At 38.0% G+C, this 23,899-nt stretch overlaps 1 protein-coding gene across 1 annotated transcript; it reads right to left on the reverse strand.

Annotated features, from left to right (window-relative positions):
- Positions 1-4,610: 4,610 nt before the first annotated feature.
- Positions 4,611-11,741, reverse strand: LOC133449287 (1,25-dihydroxyvitamin D(3) 24-hydroxylase, mitochondrial). The gene is made up of 12 exons (XM_061728422.1): positions 11,313-11,741; positions 10,346-10,536; positions 10,148-10,241; positions 9,957-10,050; positions 9,426-9,517; positions 8,963-9,074; positions 7,688-7,833; positions 6,837-7,003; positions 6,301-6,379; positions 5,814-6,011; positions 5,619-5,730; positions 4,611-5,110 (listed from the first exon to the last, which is right to left on the reverse strand). The coding sequence occupies exons 1-11, from the start codon at positions 11,565-11,567 to the stop codon at positions 5,620-5,622; spliced, it is 1,539 nt and encodes a 512-aa protein (XP_061584406.1). The 5' UTR covers positions 11,568-11,741; the 3' UTR covers positions 4,611-5,110; position 5,619.
- Positions 11,742-23,899: the final 12,158 nt, after the last annotated feature.

The following is a 23,899-nucleotide window of genomic DNA, read 5'->3' on the forward strand; positions in this document are numbered from 1 at the left end:
TACTCCTATGTGGGATCAAAAAAGTTCTTATTTTTGCCATCTGAGCAAATTTTATATATTATATTTGGTGCCTAACTGTTTCCCAAGTATATCAGTGCGTGTGTGAATGAATAAATGAGACGTAAAACGTAAATGTCTTTGTAGAAAGGCACTTTATTAAAATAAGTCAATTTACTTGTTTTAGTTTACAGCGCAGTCTTGCCACATCCAATATGGCGGCGACGTTGACGTACCTAAGCAGCTCCATGGGGCGTCTACGTAATCTATGGTCATGTGTCTACACACTCTGACCACGGAGGGGCAGTATTGTACAGACGGACGCCGTTTCTGCCCCTGAGCATTTAAAGCGGCAGTTCACCTAAATTAACTAAATAAAATCTGTAGCATTTCACATCATATTATACAGCATCAGCCTTGTAAACAGTCCGGTCCTTATCAGAGCCTTGAAGAATTCAGTTTGGACTCTTTAGAAAAGCACAATTTTTCCCAGTAAATTTGTTTCTGCATCCCACACATTTCCGTGTCACCAGCTTCAGCTTTGTTGTTGGGTTTTGTTGAGAGGTGTCTCTCAGAAAAGAACTTCATAATCCATCAGTTTTTTTATAACCCTTGTATCCCTTCTTTGGATAGATCCAGCTAAACTGAAATGACGAAATATTTTCTGCACACAGTGAAGGTACATTTGACAGTGTTTTAGAATGTTTGAACTAATTAAAATGTCAAAGTAACATAGTCTAAATTTTGGACCAAAAGATCCTTTTCTCTCTCAAAGAAGACACTGTTCTTAAAGTCATCTGAAGCAGTTTGTGGTCCTCTGTTTTCCTTCTGGACTTGAAAAGTCCCCATCCCACCATGAGACAAGATGTGTACAGTCCCCTGGTTTGTAGCTTGTTTGTCACAAAAAAAATGATCATCTCTTTCATTGTATCGACTTTTTAAGATGTTGCAGATAAATCAGTGCAGACTAAACTTTTCAGAAGGGAATCTTAAGGAGTCAGGTTGAAAAGAGACCCACAAACACTTGTACGTAGGACTCATGTGAGATATTAGCGGGCTGAAATATGGGACCATATTTCCATACAGTTCCAAGTTGTTCCCATTCAAACTTCCCCCTGGGAGTCACTTGTGGTTTCCCCAAGTAGGATCCATATAAAAACATCTTTTACACCCCAGCCCATTCATCACTCATGAACCTGAAAACAATCATTGTGAGCATTTCACCTGGGACCTGAATGGAACCCCAAAGGAAATCCTACATGGAGCCCCATTTTTCTGCCTCTTTACATCCCAGAAAGGCCCCAAACACACATGCTGCCTGTGGGTGCTGCAGCAGTGAACAGTGTGATTAAATATAACATGATTTGTAAAAACGGCCGTATCTAAGTCCATTCGAGTATATGGGTCAATGAAGTGACGCCTATATTTTCTGAAAAACAGATTTTTTTTTCCAATTCAAAACGGTTTAAATTGATTAAAAAATATGAACTACCTGTCCCACATATGGACCCACTTGAATTTTACAAAAAATACTAGTTATTAGGGATTTTGTTTTTGTTTTAAGCATCAAAATGTCATGTGGTGCGACCGTCCGACCATGACTCTTGTTTTGAAAACTTTTTTTGAAATCACTCTGAATGTATTTAAATCAATCTTCTGCCCTATCCGGCATGATTTCTGAAGTATTTTGTAGTCCTGTATAAGATTGCAACACATTTGTATTTATATTTCCATCATAATATACAAACAAAGTTTGACTAATGATGTCCATTTTATGAAATATCATGTGGCACAACCATTAAAAAAACAAAAACTTTTGTTTAATACTGAAAACTTGTAAAAAAAAAGATGTCAAGATGTTAAGGAAATTAATTTTAATATGAATCATGGTTGCACCACATTACTTTTTTTAAGGCTAGTGCCAATTCATCTTGGCAAAAAACTCTGAAATCACTTAATTTAAAAATTGAATATGAATTTATGTGTACACAACATTCTTAATGTTTGAACTACTGCAAATAGATATTCTTATTTTATTATTTTAAAATTGACCTGTTGAAAATCCTTATTCGTCACTGACCCATATCCTCTTGCACCACCAACACTTAGAAAGCATCTGAACTTTTGATTAAACAGAATAAATAATACGTCAAATAGAAAAGGTTAAAAACATTTAACCATTTTCATTCAGTCTCTTGAACCCTGAGGCATTTTAAGTACCTTTGCTAGTTGTGCAAAGGCTTTTATTCTTTTCTGTTTAACATGCCGCAGTCATCTAAGGACACACTTGATTGTTTACTGTAAGTCACACGTTGGTCAAAGGAGCAGTTATACTAATTAAGTTGAGAGATTTCAACACATCAAAACAGCTTCTTTATAAGTACAACAAAGTCAAAATGTACAAGATATAGTATGTTGGTGCAGTTACTGCTTAAGTCAAAGCTACTTTTCTACGTTTTTTCATAGTTAATGCTTTGTGTATCCTTGTTTGAGCCGCTCTCAAATGTGACGGGGGTCAGTTTGATTCAGGGTCGTTTTCCTATCTTCTTTAAGTTATTTGTGAGGATAAGCCTCTTCTTTCCGGATCGCTCTTAAGTTTTTTTTTCACTTTATACCAACTAGACGTTCAAGCTCCTGTTTCCATGTTCTCAACACAAAGCCCTCTGTTTACTTCAGGAGACACAACTTGAGATTGTTGGATTATTTGTGTACCGTGACACTAGCTATGAAATGAAAGATTAGATAGGTGCGATTCATATTAAGAAGATTCATATCAACATTTCTGACTCGTAAGAGTTTACATGTACCTGTAAGTGTCAGTTTTCACGTAGCTTAGTGGTTCGCGCACTGGTCGTGTGAACCTGGGGTGGTGGGCTCAAAACCCACAGGCTTCTCGTCTCTTCTCCTGTTTCATATAATCTGTTTGACGTGCAGTGTAAAACCTGAATGTAAAAAAAAAATTAAAAAGCTGAAAAGAACAATGTGATTGAGAAATTGAAGTGTACAAGTACCTGAAAAAAACACTCCTGTGAACTTGAATCAACTGCATGTGGATAAGCAGTAAATGATATGTGGGTGCTGCTAGAGGCTAAACTGCAGTTTATATAACAGTTGTGCTGCTATAGAGACAAGTGTATAAACATCTGGAATTAACTGGTTCATCTGGATTAATTTGCCATAAAATGTGATCTGGTCTTCACCAATTACAACCACCATTTAAAGTGCAGATGAAAAAGTAAGTGAACCCATCAACTAATTACATTGTAACAGCTATCTGGGATTAGTAGCCCACCTGCGGAGTCCAGTTAATGAAATGGGTTTGATGGTGTCGTTTAGAGCTACTTTGATAAAAGACATTAGTTTAAGCCGATGTGAAGGAGATCTTTGAGGACATACGGTGTAGAAATAGTTGATCTACATAAGGCTGGTAAGGTATAACCAAAGTGTTTATGACAACAGTGTAGTACTGTGGCTGGTCGTCCTAAAGGCCCTGACACACCAAGCCGAAAATCGGCCACCGGTGAGCGTCGGTGCTCGTCTGTCGGGCTAGTTTCCCCGGTGTGTCCCGCACGTCGCCACAGGTCGGCCGCCCGTCAGGAGCTTTTCAGCCGATTCGATTCGATGTCGAATCGGCGTCGGGCCGTCGATCACCAGCTCACTCTGTGATTGGCTGTTCCCAGAATTTCCCAGAATGCTTTTCGTTGTCATTTGCGGACTGAATAAAAAAAAAACATGGCGGACATTTCTTATGAATAAAATCAATATTTTGAGTTAGTTTCTGCATAAAAATGCGTTTTGATTACATTTCTAGCGAGAAATAAATATTTTACTTTCATAATATTCACTCAGTGAATGTACATAATCACTCGCTTGTCTTTTTCAAACCATGCCAGAATAAAGGCTGATTTATGGTTCTGCGTTACACCAACGCAAAGATTACGGCGTAGGTTACATGGCGACGCGCACCCTACGCCGTACCCTACGCCGTAGGCTCTGCGTCGATTTAACGCGGAACCATAAACCAGCTTCAGAGCCGGCAGGTAGAAATCCCGAAATTTTCGGAGCAAATTTCTTAACAGGCGTAGCTACAACTGTTAGATTTCATCTATTAAACCAACATTTATCTTCCTAAGTTATTTATTTCAGCCAGCCATTTATTTGAATTCTCCACAGAGCTGCAGGTGGTTGTGCCGTCTGGCCGCCGGGTGTCGTCTTTGCAGTGTGTTCAAAGAGCCCGACACAGGCGACGCGAGCCGACACAGCAGTCGGCCGAGAGCGGGAGAAGTCGGGTTGGTGTGTCAGGGCCTTAAAAGTGACGATCCGACCCACCGATCCACCATGAAAATGACCCAAAGTATCAAAAGAAATCCACCACGAAAGGGCTTCAAGGGACCTTAAACCCCTTAGAGATGCTGCGGATAGACCTCAAGACATGTGTTCATGTTTGTCTTATTTTAATTATGTCATCTGTAAGATCTTTTAATCACTTTCTCATCAGCTAGTTTGTGCTCATTAATGAAGAGAAAATCGTCATAATCAACTGACAGTCAGTACAACATCCTGATGACGGGGTGAGCACTTGAAGTGAGACAGTCATTCCTCTGAATACAAACACAGGTTTCTTTCTGGTTTAGATACATGTATTATTGCATTTATTTAGGTTAATAAAATAACAAACAATGTACATCAATACAATACAAAGTAATTGCACATTATATACACATTGGAAAATGCGCACACAAAGTATGCATGACACACACACACGCATATATACATATATATACACATATACATATACAGGATAATAAAGAAAGAATAGTATAATGTAAAGTAATAGTTCAGTGTCTACATTCTACACGTCTGAGATCAACGTTTTAAAGACAGCTGCCTCGGTACAACATTTCATTTGTACATAACAACTGGTGTTTTGGTCCATCTTTGACAGTAATACACGTTAGTTTTAAATAAGTTTGAGGTATTTATGGCACAGTTATTATTCATGTTATTATCTTTATGTACAGAGCAGCAATGCAGGGAGTCACTGGCCCATCAGGGACGAAGCCACAGAGGTATCATCTTTCACCACAACTCGAAGACTTGAACGTGAGGAACCCTGAGAGATGAAGAGAGAAAATACATAATGAACAGAGGTAAAATCAAGTTTTGATGTTCTTCTAAAATAAAGAAAAATTAATATTTTTGCAATACTCTTGCAAGAATTAGAGATGAAAAAACAGATATCATTCTCCAAGACCTAGTATCATTATGCATCTTGGTACCAAACCATCCAGGTACTTTTCACATCCAGCAGATTGTGCAATTGTTCCCATACTTATTCTGTATACTACAATTTGTCTGCATACACTATGAGAATATCACGTAAGAAAATATTACACTTTGTCTTTGGAACCACTTTTGGAGCTGGTGGCTTCATCTTTCTTTGATATTCAGTCTATTTCTGGAGTCAAACCTCATACAAGCCAGACTTGTAATCCTTTCCAATTTCCAGTTTATCCAAAGCTAAACCAAGTGCCGTATTGTAGACTCTTTTACTACAAATGCTGAACCTAGCATCACTGTTTTTCTGCAAGTACGAGGGGAGTTAAAAATGTTCTTTTTACCTCATCTCTTGATGAAAGCCACCGGCAGTTCTCTGCTGGGAACCAGAAGTCCTGAGTGAATCACGTCAAGCGGCTCATCGTCTGTTGCCACGATCTCGTAGTCTCGAACCAGCTACAAGAAAAAAGAAAACATCAGATGCTGCAAAGTCTGGAGTCTTGTTTTGAAGTCATGCGATGCTTTATAAGCAGCCGTACCCAGCACATGGCCAGCTGCAGTTGCAGCTCCGCCAGCCGCCGCCCGATGCACATCCGCTTCCCGATACCGAAGGGAACGTGGGCGAAGGGATTGATGGTGCTGTTCTCCCGCAGCCAGCGCTCGGGTTTGAAATGCTTCCCATTGTCAAAGTACTCTTCATTGGAGCCCAGAGCATGGCTGTTAATCATTAACACTGTCTGCAAGTGGAGAAAAGATTCATTTTACTATAACAATATTACAAAAAATATTTTATAACAATATTACAAAAATTATTTTCACGACTGTAAAAGATAAAGGAAACATATAACAGTTTATTGCCGTGAAGCCCAGTGAAGACTTTGCTGCTGAGTGGCTCATGTTTTATTCAGATTGTGTACAGTATGTGAGCAGGATTTTTCAAGGCACGTTTCAGGAGCCAGTAAAACGTACATTTCCGCAAGAATGTAATCTCTAAATGTCAGGTGTACTGAGAAATAAGCCACTTACTCCTTTGGGAATGGCATAATCTCCCAACACAGTGTCTTTGTCCAGGGTCCTGCTGGTGAACGGGACTGATGGAGACAACCTGCACAAGACAAAAACAATAAAGCATCAGCCGAGCATTTCACATATTTCAAAGCTGATTATCAAGAGCCAGACATGCATAATGATAATTGAAGTGAGATGCTCAACAGTTCTCAGAACTTGCACAAGAAGACGAGAGAAAGTGGAGCCTACAGGGTACCGAAACAATCTGAAGGTGACTGCATGTATGAGTTTAAGCTGGGTCTACTGTCAGCAGTCATGCAACCATCGCATGAAACTTGTTTTTGAGGCAGTCATGTGTGTGAGTGTTCCCTCTTAATCTCCCTGACACTGGTGGGAGTCTCAATCCTGCCAGGGAGGCCTGATTTGACTGTGATGACTGATTAGATAAAACTGTGTGGCAGATAAAGCTGTGACTCCTTTCATATTGATCACGGGCTGCATGCATAGCCTCAGCCTGCATCTCAAAAGCAATTTAAAAGGGTAAAGTACTGTACCTCATAGACTCCTTGAGGCAGGCCTTGAGGTAGGGCATGCTCTTAATGTGCTCTCCACAAGGGTCCTGGCCCGGAGGAACGACCGCTCTGATTTCCTGCAGCAGCTTCTTCTGAGCGCCGGGGTTACGTGACAGGTTAAAAATAAACCACAGCATGCTGTTGGCGGTCTGTAAACACAGTGAGGGAACAAAACAAGAAGGGAAGCAGAGAGGAGACGTCACTTAATGAGGCAGCTAGTCAAAGTGCATTCCTCAGAGAAGGGAGGGGGGGGGTCCTAAAAGGAACTAAGGAATGTTTGGGGTTCCTCAAAGGCTCCCCTGTAACATCGATACCATAATCACTTCCTATTTTTATTTGAATGGAAGGGGGTGAAACATGAACATTAACTGATATAAACTAATATACCGGTAAAAGTAGAGTTCCACTCTTTTCTGTATTAGTATTTAGACTCTCATCACATCAGACTCATTGAAGTATGAAGTTAGAAAGGAAAAAATTCAAGTATCGGCAAATCTGAGTCTATGGGACAGAATGGGGCCTTATCATATGATGGGACGTTCACATACACATTAATGCAGCATTTCTACTGAATTTTGTCAAAACTTGACACTTTCTTGAGATGCTTCATATATATTAACCAGTTAAGCTCATTAACAGAATGAACCTTCCTTAAGGTTGGGAAACTGAAAACCATTTCCCACTAAATAAATAGTGAGAAATATGTTTTTCAGGTCGTCATTGATTGATTTCCGATGAGACAACAGGAATGATTGGGTGCTGGTTGTTTGCAGAGCTGGCTTGTCTAAAATGGTAAAAAGGGAAAATACGCATCATTAGAAACCGTCGCTCACCGTCTCAACTCCTCCGATCTGCAGCTCGGTGATGGCTGCGTATAGCTCCTTTTTCGTCAGGCAGCTTTGTTGCAAGATGTCACCGATCAGATCGTCAGGTGCGCTGACAGCATTCTTCTTCATCTTCTTGTCAATGTAGACTTTGGCTGAGGGAATGCAAAGCAGTCAACATGTGAGCATTCTGAGTCACACAGCTCTGTTTGCACGTAGTAAACACTTCTTTTCAATAAATCGGTGACTAATAACCACAGTTCAACTTTGATGTGGCACTATTGTAAAGATTAAACGATAATAGTTCAGCAGGAGTAGATTTTTACATTATAAAAATGATTGGAGCGCTGTTACTGTAGATGACATTGCTGCTTTGAAATCTCCAACAAGAACCATTATCTGTCAGATATCTTTTAAGGCTGGCAACTTGAAGTGAAAAAATTAGGGAATTAATTGATGCATTGAGTCTGCTTAAATGTGACAAATGCTTGCTTGGTTCTTGTTAGCAGATATGCTGCCCTCCTTGGCTTTACATCATTGTAAAAGATAAAAGCATGAACAAGTCCATAGCATTTATTTCAGGTTTAAGGTTTATTTCACGTCATACTTGTTTTTTTTATGTTGCATAGCTGCAGCCTTTGCAAACCCCTCTCTTTCAATAATTAATGATATGGGACGTCAAATTTCTCATCTTAAATATGTAAGTCTTGTGATTTGTCTTTACATGGCATGCTATTCATATGATCTTGTTTGAAAAACTGTTAGACACTCCTGATGCCTCCCTAGTGTGGCAATGCACTCGTCTGATCCCCTGACTATTCTGGGAGGAGCTTTTAAATCACATGATCTTAAAAAAAAAGGACACATGAGTGGTAAAAAAAAAATAAAACATTAAATAAAAGCTCAGTTTGGCTCGAATCCTTACTTGAATTGCTTCTGTCTTGTGATTTGTGTCACCAAATGACAGGGGAGCATATGTTTATGCATGCTTGAGGGTGCAACCCCTGCTGCTGCTGCAAATATTTGAAATGTTTCCCCACCTTGGGTCATTCAGTTTACTACAACTCTGAACCATCATTTACCCTCAGTGCCAAGTATACAAAACACAGAGGCTGCGACACATCTAACCGCTCACTATTTTCCTATCTATCATCTGACTGGAAGTGAGCTGTTTTCTCTCGTCACAGAGGAGCCGAGACAGACTGTTCCGGAGCTTTGTGAAATGAGAACACTTGATGCAGGCAGGGGTTGAGCTGGTGTAACTAAGTGCCTTGTGCGTCATACCTGTGCTGAAAATGCGGTCCCATGCTGCGGTGTGATCCTGCCAGGTTTTGGTGTTGAAGCTCTTGTGAAGCTCCACTGGTGTAACCATCATCATACCAAACGTGCTCATCATCTACACATTGATTTAAAAAGGGAGAAAAAATAGATTTAAACTCTGTCAGGCACACTGAAAAGTCTGTTTTGAATAGTTTTCAGTCTGCTTGTTCTAGACCTTTGAGAGCCTTTGCTTAGCACTTCTTGACCGTGAATGATAGGATATTGGTTTCCCCCAGTAAATCTCAATAAATACATTATACGGTGTCAGTCAAACTGCTCCATCCTTGGCTGCACTTCAGCTAACTGAGACTGTGAACTTGACGAACTGTGATGTTTCTACTCTCTCCATGAGAAAGTCAGCCACACGCTCTCACACATGTACTCTTTTACATTTCATGCTGGCCAGAGTGGGAGGAAATGTACTCACTGTTTTCACAGCTGTGATGAAGTTCATGGCTTCCTCGTTGACTTTCTCTTGTAAAAGACCGAATCTTTTGTCATACAGGACCAGACAGATAGCTGAGAGAGAAAAATAATGATGTTATGACAAAGGTTACAAAGGAAAAAAATGTCTCATTAAAGAGTATAGGATAATGCAGATACATTAATTTGTCTATAAATAGTTTGGTTAGCAGAAGATAATTTAATTCAGCAAAATATGCCAAGTATCCACAGTAGCTTCAGCTTCATTTGTGAAGATTGACATGACATTTATATATATATATATATATATATATATATATATATATATATATATATATATATATATATATATATATATATATATATATACCTATATTCAAAAAAGAAAGTCGGTTTTGGGCTAAAACTCTGTTAAAATGTTATCATTTCCATCTTACATTATGACCAAGCAGTTGATAGAGGTTATAGAATTCATAACAATATCTCCATTTTCTAACATTAAACACAAACAGAAATTAATAATAGCTGAACTTACTTTCAAAAGACCACTTATTCAATTCAAAGTACAAGTCCTCAATCTTCCCATCGTGGTTTATTTTTCCAATTCTGGCGATCAAGTCCACCATCACCTGTTTTCACAAAAAGACAGTGTCGGTCAGTAACCTCAGAAACTTCGAAACCGATTTAAATCCTTCCGATTCTGGTAGCTATACATTTATTTCCCACCTGATTTATTTTGCTGTCAAGTTTCACCACTTCTGTCGGCTTCATGAGCTTCTGCTGAAACGCGCTCCTTACTCTCTGCCAGTCTTTCCCCTCCCTGAAAATCAACAGCGCGTTTTAGTGTAAGCGCTCGTATATGGTTGCGCTTACGCACCAGAGTTGAAGTGAATATCTCTATCGATAAACATATATGCTACTCACAGAATGAGGAGTCCGTACGCCTCGTCCCTCAGGTCTCTGTATGCTTTCCAGGGTTTGATCTCCAGCCTCTGAGGGTAATTGCCCTCTTTCCTGTAGAGCGCTTCCAGCAAGCAAGGTGCGCCGATGTGCACCGACTCAAAGGAGCCCAGCCTCATCCGGAAAATCTTTCCAAATTTCTTGTGATAATCAACCTAAAACGAACAGAGTTTTTTAATTTATCAATTTTTTTTCGTGATGTTTTTTGAAATATCTAAAAAAAATAATAATTAATTTATGGTCCCGCGTTACACCGACGCAGAGCCTACGGCGTAGGGTACGCGGCGACGCGCAACGTATAGTACAGGACTCAGGTCTCAGAAAATTAGAATATTGTGATAAAGTTCTTTATTTTCTGTAATGCAATTAAAAAAAACTAAAATGTCATACATTCTGGAGTCATTACAAATCAACTGAAATATTGCAAGCCTTTTATTATTTTAATATTGCTGATTATTGCTGATTGCTGATGATTTGTCTTGCACTGGAGAGGTGATGCTGCTTCAAATCTCACTGTACCCAGGTACACTGACAATAAAGTATTCTGATCTGATCTGATTATGGTTTACAGTTTAAGATTAAGATTCCCAGAATATTATAATTTTTTGAGATAGGATATTTGAGTTTTCTTAAGCTGTAAGCCATGATCAGCAATATAAAAATAATAAAAGGCTTGCAATATTTCAGTTGATTTGTAATGAATCCAGAATGTATGACATTTTTGTTTTTGTAATTGCAGTACAAAAAATCACAATATTCTAATTTTCTGAGACAGTCCTGTAGGCTCTGCGTCGATTTAACGCGGAACCATAATTCAGGCTTAACGTTGCGCGTCGCCGCGTACCCTACGCCGTAGGCTACGCCGTAACCCTACGGCGTAGGGCTCTGCGTCGATTTAACGCGGAACCATAATTCAGGCTTAATACCGTACCAGCGCCTCGTGTTGTCTGGTCAAGCCTCCTTTGCGCAGCAGTTCCAGCAGACTGCCGACCACGGGCCAGTTGGTGGGTCCCGGGATGTCGTCCAGCCCGGCCCTGGAGGCGGCGTGAGGGCACGGCGCGGCCGCCACAGCATCCTTCGCCTCCAACACGCACACTGAGGATGTTGGCTTGAAATGCTGCAGCCCCACAGACTTCTTCCTCAGCAGCTCCACGATCTGAGGAACTTTCTGGATCTGCGCTCTCATCCTCAACTTTTCCCCTGCTGTAGCAGCACTCTATAATAATAATGTTCAAAAAAGCGTTTTTTTTTCTCTATTAGACTAAGTGCGGGTCCTTGTTTCTTGGAAGTGACACTTATGTATATATACATATATATATACCCTAACTGTTTATTCCTGCCGCGCGCCGGACCAATCAGGGGCCAGTCCTGAATGGTGTGGCCGTCGAGCCCACCATTCATTTATGGATTCACGTTGAGAGGATCGTATGACCCCTGATAGATCGTGGAACTGCCGTCACCCCCCCACACACCCTCCACCCCCGCTGTATAAATAAACACAAGGGCCGCAGAGGAGGTGACGCGGTTCGCTTGAACCGTGTTCCACAGCGACTCGCGATTGGAAGAACCGAAACTCTGGCAAGTCAAACACAACTGCCACACTTCTGCACCGGGCAAATATTTGACCGACTGCAGATTGTGTGTTTGCTTTGTTGGTGTTTTTCTTTGTGGCAGATGAGTGCTGCATATGGGACATGGATGATTATAAATCACATTTATGATCACAAAAAATAAATCTAAGCGAATGTGAATATAACATATTTAAATCTGTGATATTAAGAATTAAAAATGAAGTTTGTTGCTTTATATGAATACGTGTAGTTTTGAACTTAATCTGCATTTGTTCAAAAAACAAGACATTTTTTCAATTTTTTCATTTTTTCAAGCAGCAATGATCTTGTTGTATTTACTTTTCCTTTAACAGTTTTAATCTATTGGGCAGATTGACCAACGTTTAGATGAAACATGCTTTATTTGTTTAAGTAGAACACCACAGTAAAAAAATACTTGCTTACTTTAAAAAAATTAAGGCGACTTTTTCGCATGAGATTTTTATGTAGATCAAGACTAGTATTTGTAACTACTTAATTTTTAGTATGTACAAAATTAATTTGCAAGTAAAGTCAACTTAATTTTTTTTTCTTCCTTTTTTCTCTTTTTTCCTTTTTTTCTTTTTATTATTTTTTTCTTTTTTCCTTTTTTTCTCTTTTTTTCATCTTTTTTTTTCTTTTGTTTTCTTTTTACAGTCAACTTAATTTTGATAAATAAAGTAAACTTAACACAATTAAGTTGACTGTATTTGCAAAATGTATTATTTACATACAAAAAATTAAGTAGTTTATACAAAGACTAGTGTTTCTTGATCTACATAATATCTCATGCAAAAAGTTGACTTATTTTTTTTAAGTAGATCAAGCACAATATTTGTATCAGTGTACTAAAATAACTGGAACACATATCTATAAGCACTTTCCCCTTTTCTAAATTAATTTTTGCTTGAATTTACTACAATATTGATGACGTCATATTGAGGAACTTATTTTATACTTGTTTTATCTCTCATTGATCATGATTTTTTTTTATTGCGTGAACCCCATTGTCTTAGTTAGACTAACCTGTATGAATTAATAAAGCAAAGTAATTGTAAATGTGTTCATTAGACATACAGATGGCGGGAAATTATTGAAAGCAATTAAAAATCCTTGTAAACATGGATCCATCCATGGAAAAGTTCAGTCTGTCGCTGCAAAAATGGTCCTTTTAACTTATGGATTCCCTGGTGTGACATTTTACTCCAAATACTGGTTTTATCCCTCAAACAGATCCTTTGTGGCCTTTTGTCCTGACTTTGAAATAGTCAAAAACTCAAATCATAACTCACATAGATGGACCTACAAGTGCACCAACACACACAATTACACACAGCGCCCCCTCTTAGAGCCACCATGACTTAAGGAACATGTGCAGGGGGCCGTTGTTACAAGTTCTACTCAGCCACAGGTGGCATCAGAAAAACCTTGAACTCTGATGTTTTTCAGCATATTGGGCGACTGAGCAAAAGTTCCCCCCCAAAAAACAAACAAACAATAAAACAAGGAAAGAAAAACATCATCCAGGCACCTCCAAATGCAAATAGGGTTCTCTTCCCTCCCACTCAGATTCAAGGTATGCTGCTCGACTCTCCATTACAAGATATTAAGCAGCTTCGGCATCTTGTATTTGCACCATGAACCAACAGTCTCTATTTGGACTTCCTTCATCATTACAGAAGCTGTTCAAAACGTTGGGAAATGCGCTTTGATGAGAAGATCAATATCACTCTAAAAGAGCCAACAGGCAACATGGAAAAGCAGTATGAATCAGCTGTGGTCTGTTGACACGTACTAAAATTCTTGCACACACCTCTGACGATCACTCAAGTCCCTTTCACAATGAAAAAAAACCTAACAGCAACTTACATTGTCCGCAACACAAAGGGGTACAAAAGGCAACACGGAAAGTAGTGGAATCAGCATGGGTTTGTTGACACGTACTAAAATTCTTGCACAGACCTCTGACGATCACTCAAGTCGCTTTCACAATTAGACAAAAAAAAGGAAAAAGGAAAAAGAAAGAAGCTTAACAGCAACCTGCATTGTCCTCAACACAAAGGAGTGCAATCAGCAGTCAATACTGTATCTAATGAATCCACAGTAGTTGAAAATGTTTACTCATTGACATCTTGGTGAAACCTAACTTTCATGCATTTTTTGATGCGGCCATGATGGCGATGAAACCTTATGGCCTCTGTTGGTAACTTCTGTGACGGTTTGCAAACTCAGCCACAAATTCAGATCATACTTGTGCAACCAGCAACAGCTGGCTTTGACTTTGAGGCTAAAATAAGATTCTTTTTCCTTTAAATTCCTCAACAAGTACGCGCTGTTTTTTACATAAATCACCAGATAACAAAATGAAAAAATGGGGGAAAAAAAAGAGATAAACTCAAATGAGGGGGTCTCTTTTTTCACCCCCAAGAAAACCAGCATCCAGCTCCTCTATCATGTTTCGACTTCACATTTAATGAACAGGCATAGGCATATTTTTTATCATCACTTTTGTCTCATAATAAACACAAATGCATTTTTTAAGTAATTTATTTAATTGTGGTTTTTGTGAGAGTTCTGTTAATTATGCACATCAATAACATATTTTATTTGTTAGAATGCCAAACGGTTGCATCCTTGAATGCAAGCATACCTGAAAATTTCAACAGACAGACCTTCCTACATTTATTTCAAACATTAAATGCATTTAAAAGCCAAGTTGCATTTTCATAATAGATATACAGATTTGTACAAATTGTCCCTCCAAACATTTTTGTGGATCATAAACTTTGTTGACTCTTTGTCATGAAGCAGTTTGACAGATGTAAAACATGAGAGGAAAATACATTTTATTTATTACACTTATTACAATGATTCAACTGATGCTTCTGCTTTGGAAAATGAAGTTGGCATCATTATGGAAGCAAATTATATTTTCATTTAAAAGCTACGATCATTTTTCTCTTCATTATATACATTTTGTTTTTTTCTTCCACAAAATGTTCACTCTCAAAAGTTAATCACAAAATTACAAAAAGTAACATGAAGAAATCAGTACTCACGTATCAAACTCATGAATATGGGAGGCTGCTGATGGCCCTAATCGGTTTATTTTTATTGAATATGAGTAAAAGGCATTTAGAAAATGTATAATATAGTTTAATTTGAAAATGACAAACAAAAATAGGATCAATATGAAATAAGTGGCTAGTGCCAGTGATTGTTGCATGAATGTCTGTTGATATTGCTTTTTTCTTTATCATTTACAGCAAACTGAATATATTTGTTTGAGGCTGAATAAAAGTACTATAATCCGACTGGGCTGTTAAGATAAATACATAAATGAATAAGATTTGAAAATGTCCCCTTTTTAGGTATTTTACCATTTGGAAAATGAGTGATATATAAAAAATGAGGTGCACACGAGGGTTCATGTTAACCCTTATTGCAGTACAATTGAGTGTAATCAGTGGAATGGAGACAATGTGACATTATTAAATAACTTTATATTTCATATGAAAACAAAATTGATAGAATTAGGCAAAATTCTCTGCGTTACTCATCATTATTTCACCTGCTAAAAACAAAGGAGGCCTTCTCCGGGGACTTCAGCCTCGCAGCGTACCGGTGTGTACTGACTCACTGAGCACTGGCAGCGTCACAGATAACTGGCACAAGGGAAGTTTGCAGTTCATAGAGAAAACATGTTTTCTGTTGATGTCCTCTGTAGGCAAACAGAACTACGCAACTCCCTCTGCTATGACCCTGAGTACAATAAGAGACTGAAGGTTTAATTGCAATCTGTTATGTTCCATGTGTGTTTGCGTCATTGATGGTCGTCATCATTATAGGCGTCTTTTTGTATTAAATTAAACCATAAAGTCCCACGATTTTAAGTGATCCTGATTCTTGATTCAAGAAAAAACATTTCTGTTCGAATAAACTACACTTAATCACACACTGAAGCACGCAAGTTAAATTTTCCTATGTGGTTTTGTGTAGCTGCAAAAACATAACTCAAACATGTCGACACATTTGTCCTTTTTTCCCCTCATCCTGTGCAGAATGGACATTTCAACACAGCAAATGTGTTGTTTTGATTCAATAATCAGCTGGAGAAGGAAAGGGTCTGTGATACTGACACAATTATTCCTTTAAGATGAGTGAAAGGTTTTGCGGTCATCTTTAAAAATGAATTTAAGAGACAGTGATAGCAAGGACATTCAGACAGATCCCTATTTTTTCTTCTTGTTTTTAAGATTGGAACACTTATCTTTCTTTTTTTTCATAAATGTGAGCAGTTTTAACATCCCTTGAAAAAATGCTGCTTTCAATCAAGGTATTAATCATGTTAAGAGACAAAAGACCCAACTGCTCCCAGAATCTTTAATTACATTTAGGAGGAACCGTCTTTATGTCTGGAGATGAACCAGCTCTGAGCTGCCACTCTCATCCCCACCAAGTTGCCTGTTGTTTCATCTCCAGGCAAGTGCAACTGTTTTAGACATTTATAACATCAATTTCACCCTGGGCAAACTTCTGATTTATATGAATCAGAGTAAAAGGTTTGGAACGTTTCCTTCATCTGTTTTGTTTAATAGCAATGTAAGAAAAACTGACTTGAAACATCAAATTTCAGCTTTGATTTGCTGCCCTGAGATTTTCCAGTTGGTTGGGCCGGACTTTACATGTACTAGAACCAAAAGATGTTGTAATACTCTTGTAAGAAAAACCTGTCATAGCATCCAAAATATTTTCTAGGGTCTCCCACAGAGCAGCGTTCAAAATCCATAAATTATTTGAATGAAATGATGAACTGAGAGGTTTAGACACTTTTTAATGAATAGGTGTTAAAATATAATTTGGCTGCATACTGACACAATTGACTGGAAGTGGTGGAACAAAAGAGACTTTTGTGGTCAGACAGTCTCTAGATCTTCTTTCTGACATTCCCATGACACCTTGCAACCGCCCTTAACCTCTTTAACCCGGCTAGAGCTATCACAGCTGAATGCCAGAGCCAACTCCTACCTTAAATAAGTGAAACCTTACCCCTCATTGCAGTTTTGCCTTTTCAAAAACAACAAACATTTGAAATGTATATATTTTAGACATTTCTTGGGATTTCTTATTTTTTTAAATAGATATTTAACAAAATACATTAAATAAATCAATAGATCAATTTAAATCAATCAACTTTTAGACTTATTTAAATGTTCTCATTTATTAATTGCATGTGTACAGAGTGTTAAAAAAAACAAAACAACAACAACTGATTATATATTAAGATATAACCTATCGTATCAGTACATCATTACTATAATTTTTTGCTTATATAAACCAAATATTGCAATTTGTTATCCGGGCAATTGGTTTAATATTTTCAAAGGTGGGTAGAGTAGCCAAAAACTGTACTCAAGTAAAAGTACTGTTACTTCAGAGTAATATGACTCAAGTAGAAGTAAAAAGTAGTCATCCAAATAATTACTTGAGTAAAAGTAAAAAAGTACTTGGTGAAAAAACTACTCAAGTACTGAGTAACTGTTGAGTAATGTCTGATTTATTTTTTTTAACACAACCATTCAAACAGACAAAAGTACAAAATAATCATGTTCAGGCAAATTAAATCAATAAAATAATAAAATTAATTAAAATGAATAAAAAATAGCTTAAATTAAAATAATCTTAAAGTAAATTCAAGTACTTTAATAAATAATAAAATAAAGAAAATAATAACAGAATAAAAAAATAAATTAAGCACAAGTAGCACAAAATGTCAAGCCTTTGTACTTTTCTTTTTTAATCAGGCAGAACTAGAACAAGCCCATGAACTCATAGAAACTCTGCGTGTGTTTGAGTCTGTGTAAATGTGACAAAACATGCAAAAACAAACATTTTTCCCAAAGAATCACTCAGTGATGTCATGGGATTCCCGCGTATGCAGATAAAAGGGATACAAGAAAAGTAACAAGCTCAACGTAGCCTAATGTAGCGGAGTAAGAGTAACAGTCTCTTCTTCACAAATCTACTCAAGTAAAAGTAAAAAGTATAGTGATTCAAAACTACTTCTAAAAGTACAACATTTCCCAAAACTTACTCAAGTAAATGTAACTCGTTACTACCCACCTCTGGATATTTTGAGAGAAGTATGTGCAATTGCACATATCAGTGGTTATACGGCCGATGTTCATGTTTTTAAGCAATTCTACTTCAAAGTATATGGAATGCCTTATAAAATGCGTGACAATAATGAGTGAACCGCATGTACCAATTAAATTCATAGCTCACATTTCGGTAACTACCTGACCCTAGATCAGGGTTTAGGGGAACATGTTTGTTGAATTGTTTACTCCCCATCGTGGCCAGACCAAGAATGTGTTGACAGACCTGGAACGGCACGCAGATATTTGCTCAGTCAGTCATTGCTGGTAGAGTTTTTGTCATCTATAGTGATTATGGTTTAGTGACGGTGATCAACACAGGAAAATTCAGATGAAAATAACATTTTGGGATAATGCCTTTTTAAAAAACCAAAGGCTGAGTCTTTGAAGACTAAAGATGAGTATTTCAAGTTTGTCAACAAATATGTGATAAAATCCTTGAAATGTTCTCCAAAGAAAGATTGGAAGGGATTTAATAGCATCAAACAATTAAAGTAATCTGAGGGAATTTGAGGGCAAGTGTGTAAAACGTCAGCCCAACTTTCCTGATTTCCAGTCCTTAATTTATCAATCAGTAAGTGACATGAACAAGCGAGTACTTTGGCTAACCTTTGTTGAGCACTAAATTACAGAGGTTTTTCCAGTAGGAAGGGAAAAACAATCTTACATCAGCCTTGTCCAGAGTTGGCAACAACATCTCTGTTTTTAGAGTCATTTATTTGTTATCGCAATGGAAACAGATGACGAGTCAAGACCCCAGATTTTTATGAAATGATAAGGATGCTTCTGTTTGTTCCTTGGAGCAAAGATGAAAACAACAACTTCTTAGCTCTGTGGTTGTACAGAGTTGTGTTTGTGCCACTAGAGTCATTACACTTCACAATTAACACTTCTGTGATGTCAGCATTAATAAAGAAAACTATGGTACATTGAACTTTATGAATATATAGAGATATACAAAGTGTAGCTAATAAAGAACCATTGAGTGTATAACATGCTAAACTATAATAAAAGCTGTATCAGTGTGTGAATAGTAAACATATTAAGCCTAACCAAACTGGCGTTTTTTTGTTTTTTGTGAAAACAAATTTCCCCCTTTTCCGGGTCTTGGTGCTTGTGTGTAAGAGCTGCACTTGTTTCCACAATGCTGGTTTTGTGTCTGTAAGGACACACTTTAGCTGGACTTTTCTGTCTCGCTTGGGCCCGTATTTAAAGGCTAGCGGGGGAAAATTGGTGACACCCTTTACTGTAAATGTTACCGCATGCAATTGCCTATAATGAACTGCTTTGTTTACTTTGAAAAAGATTAAAAAGGCATAAAATATGTGTGGGCTTTTTACCGATTACCATTTATAAAGTCACGGCTGCGGAAGAAAAGGCAGCTGGTATCGGGACTGTTTTGAATTTCAAAGTGGTAAAAGCTTTTAAAATGTGTTGCAAGTCTGACATACATGGATGTATATTAAATCATGAAAAAAAGTGAAACAACTTGGATTCATTCAGTATAACTTATTAGTTATTTATCTATTTCCACTTTCCACTCTTTGTCCTATTTGGTATTCCTTTTTATTTTCTGATTTGCGGTTTTAGAGTTGCGTTAACTGTTTATATATTTACTATGCACATCTAGTTGAGGCTGGTGAAAGTGTCCTTCCTCCACACGTTTTATCATAAGTGCAATCATAAGTCATAGGTCATCATAAGTGCAGAAAGTGAATTTAAGGCGGTATCATGTGAGAATATAATTCTTCGCACAAAGTCCATTTGACATGTTTCTAAGACATTTTCAGATATGTCTGGGCCTGTTTGCTCAGCTGTGACTTTATTGAATTGTCGAACTTGACACCTATGAAATACTGTGAGAGTCAAAACTTTGTATACTTAGTATTGAGAGAAGGCCTTTGTTTAGTGTTGATCAAATTAAAATGCAGATTTATGATGCTAAGACTTTATGAAGTCTTCTGACTCCAAAACAGTCAGTTGGTATCTCATGTGTACCCCCAACAATATTGCATCATTTTGATACTGGCAGCCTCATAAATTGATTGAATATCCTGTATTGCATTATTGATTTGAAACCCGCTAACCAATCAGTGCCGGTCTCTTACATATCACACTGTTTACAGTCAGTCAATTGTATCTATTTCCTTAAGCGAAATCAGTCAGGGCTTTGTATCCAGAACATCAGCAGGCAGCAAGATAAGTGATGAGCCGAGATAGCAGGCACCAGTGCACAGGACAGACAAACCTGATGACTCAAAGTCACTCAATTCCACAGTGACTGAAAGGTCGCTGAGTTCAGTGATCGGGTTCAAAGAGGAGGATACGTTGTTTGCAGGGGGTGCAGGCACATGCCAAGGAAAAACCCAGTCACGCATTCACACAATGATGTACATTCATACGTGCGAGCACATATTCGAGACCACCGTGTGCTCTGAAAAATAATACGGAGGCCACGGAGGAGGAGATTAGCCGGGATGTATTGTGTCGATGAAAACATTTTGTACGGCCACGTCAGAATGAGGGTCACGTAACACCACTGACCGAGAATGCGAGGCAGCCCCTTCCTCAAAGCTCACCCTAATGTGAGGAGCCCCCCCCCCGACACACACACACACACACTTCCTCCCCCCTCCAGTGGGGTGTTCTGCCTCAAATTAGACCAACTAAATGCGAAGCTTTAAAACTCACAGATTTCCTTGAATTATGTAACTGAAGATTGTCCTTTTCTAAGTTAAGCAACCATTTGTCGTGACAACTTTTCCCTTACACTCGTACATCATCTAGAGTCACCACGTGATCTGCTTGGCTATCAAATTTCACATTTTTGACATTCAAACATTTTTTTTTTGACTCCGACAGACTTTTGGTTGCTGTTATATTTTTGATCAAAATAGACGAGTAAATTATTGGTTTTGGCCAGAAAGTAGGTCGTTCCTGTGGAAGTCAGGGAGCTGCAAGGAAGGAGACCTCTATGAACTTGCTGACCTCCTCCTATAGACGAAGGCTGCTGTTGTCAACTCTGTGCAAGGAAAGGCAAGCTCAGAATCTGGGTCAGGATTCCCTGGATGGAGGCGAGCACCTCCCTCCCCATCGACAGGAACAAAAGAGAAAACATAGAAGGGTAAGTTAAGTCACAAATGAGGCTTGGAAATATCGCAGGGCAACAGGCCGTAAAAAAAAAAAAAAAAATCAGGCCGCCGCCAAAATGAAAAGGAAAGGAGCTTATTTGTGTTATTTTGGTACTGCATCATTAATTTTGATGAGGAGAGGTTGAGGCCGAGGTGGCTGTGGCGAGCCGCTGCCTGTGATCAAAATATGTAGGGGTCACTGACAGCGTACACTTGACAGAGCTGTGAACTAAGAGAACAAAATGTTCTAGCAAAATGATGCACGGGAAACTAGGGGAGAAAAATACTGAGAAAAAAAATACATTTTAAGTACAAAGATTTCATGATTAAATCTTGAAAGTAAGAAACGATTTATTATTATCTTTTAATCTATTCTCATTTTGCATTTGATGTAAAGAAAATCTTTAGAGGATGGAGGATGTAGTGAAGACAACAAAGGTTTAGAAATGAGAGGAGATAAATTTAGAGGTGCACTTAATGGAATCAAGGACGTAGGTTTGGTCTCAACATTGGTAGGGACGATATAACAGCATAACCTGCATGTTCACTTTTTGCTGGGGACGGGACATTAATAAGACCAAACAGATTGGGTGAACGGGGGTCAGGGCTACATTTGTCACAAATATTAACCTAATTAATTGATAGGCTAAATGATCAATGCAAAATAAATCTGTATTGACTTATACTAACTTTTATGTGTATTGGTTCACCTGATACACGGTTCGATTCAAACCTTTGTTTTCAAAAACTACTAAAGAAACATTTTGAAAACGTCCAGAATATTCCAGGATTTTATTAGCAATTTAAATTGCAATATTTGATCATAACTTAAATTATATTAACATACACAATAAATGTATTAATTGTACTTATTAATAATCTCTTAACTATCCAGAATGCAAAAAATCAATATTTGTCTAAGACCATCAGCCAATCAAACGTGCGTTTGAGGGAAAAAAAATGGACCGGCAAATTCAGCAAGTGAAAAGGGGTAAATATAAGTCTGAACATAATGAAACTAATTAACTTAATAATGGTAGGGTCAATTCTATCCTTACAACATTTGGGAAGACATTCTAAATTACCTACCGGTATATATCTGAACTCATTATATAATGCAAACAAGGTTGCTTAAAAGTTGGTGGGGACAATTTGAGCCTCCTGAAAAGTTGGTAGTGTTATGTCCCTACCGTCCCTATGCAAACCTACGCCCTTGAATGGAATATTAGATCAGCTCTCAGATATATATACAGTATGTATATATATATATATATATATATATATATATATATATATATATATATATATATATATATATATATATAAAACAAAGTCCCAGAACCAGTACTGTGGTTTAAGGTGAGCCTGACTATATCTAATCAGTACAGCTTAACCCCACGCAGAGGCTCAGTTTCCTTCCCCAAATGATGCGAGGTGGTGGAATCCCAAGAAATGGGAACCAACGTTGGAATGCCAAGGATGACCTCTACCGTTACCCGTCCCACATAACAGCTGACTTAGGTTGTCCTTTCTGCACGGAGTGGTGGGACCCCAGACAGTGACCCTCACCAGGATGAGGCACTCTACATTCCCCGAAACCTCTTCCCTTTCTGAGTATATTTCCCTTTTACTGAGGAACCATCTTCCATGGGAAGCTCAATAAGGATAACATGGCTCCACAAAAAAGGCTGTGATTTCAAGAGAAGTGAGTATAGAAATGATAAAGTTATTACACAGCGATATTGTATATGACCACACATCTCAATTCCAGAGGTGTCAAAAGTATTCACATTCATTACTCAGGTAGAAGTATAGATACTAGAGCACAGGTGTCAAACTGAATCCCAGAAGGGCCGGTGTCCTGCATGTTTTAGATGTTTCACTGCTTTAACACACCTGATTCTAATTAATCATCGTCACCAGCTTGTCATCAAAGTCATGTTACTTCTGTTGATGACACAGTCACTTGTATCATGGTGCAATGAAGCAGGGAAACATCTAAAACCTGCAGGGACACCGGCCCTCGAGGACTGGAGTCTGACACCCCTGTACTAGAGTTTAAAAATACTCCTGTAGAAGTTGAAGTATACACTCAAGTTTTTTACTCAAGTAAAAGTATAAAAGTACTGGTTTCAAAACTACTACTAAGTATAAAAGTAAAAGTAATGTAAGGGGGGGGGGGGGGGGGGGCATTAAAGACAAAAGCCATTGAAAATGAATGAATCTTAGTATAATGCAAATATATTAAAGAACCATATATGTGTACTATTGAGCATTAACATGTGTTTCAGAGAGCACAAGATATGATCATAGTTGCCTATAAGTATTGTAATGGTGCAAAACGTCAAACTTCAGAGGCATGTTATCATTTATCCTAACCTTTATTGGAATGTACATCCAAGTTTAGTTGCAGGAATCTGAGGGAACGGATGTAAGAACAAAACTGGACAAGAACATCTGAAACAACCACAACCAAATTCACTCTATCCGGATGGAGCAATTTAACTGGATAGTTTTTATTTAAAGGCCAAAATGAAATAGAGTAACGAGGCTGATTTTAAAATGTAAGGAGTAAAAAGTACAGATAATTGCGTGAAAATGTAAGGAGTAAAAGTAAAAAGTCGTCTGAAAAATAATTAC

This window comes from Cololabis saira, chromosome 8 (genome assembly GCF_033807715.1).
Source record: "Cololabis saira isolate AMF1-May2022 chromosome 8, fColSai1.1, whole genome shotgun sequence".
NCBI lineage: Eukaryota > Metazoa > Chordata > Actinopteri > Beloniformes > Belonidae > Cololabis > Cololabis saira.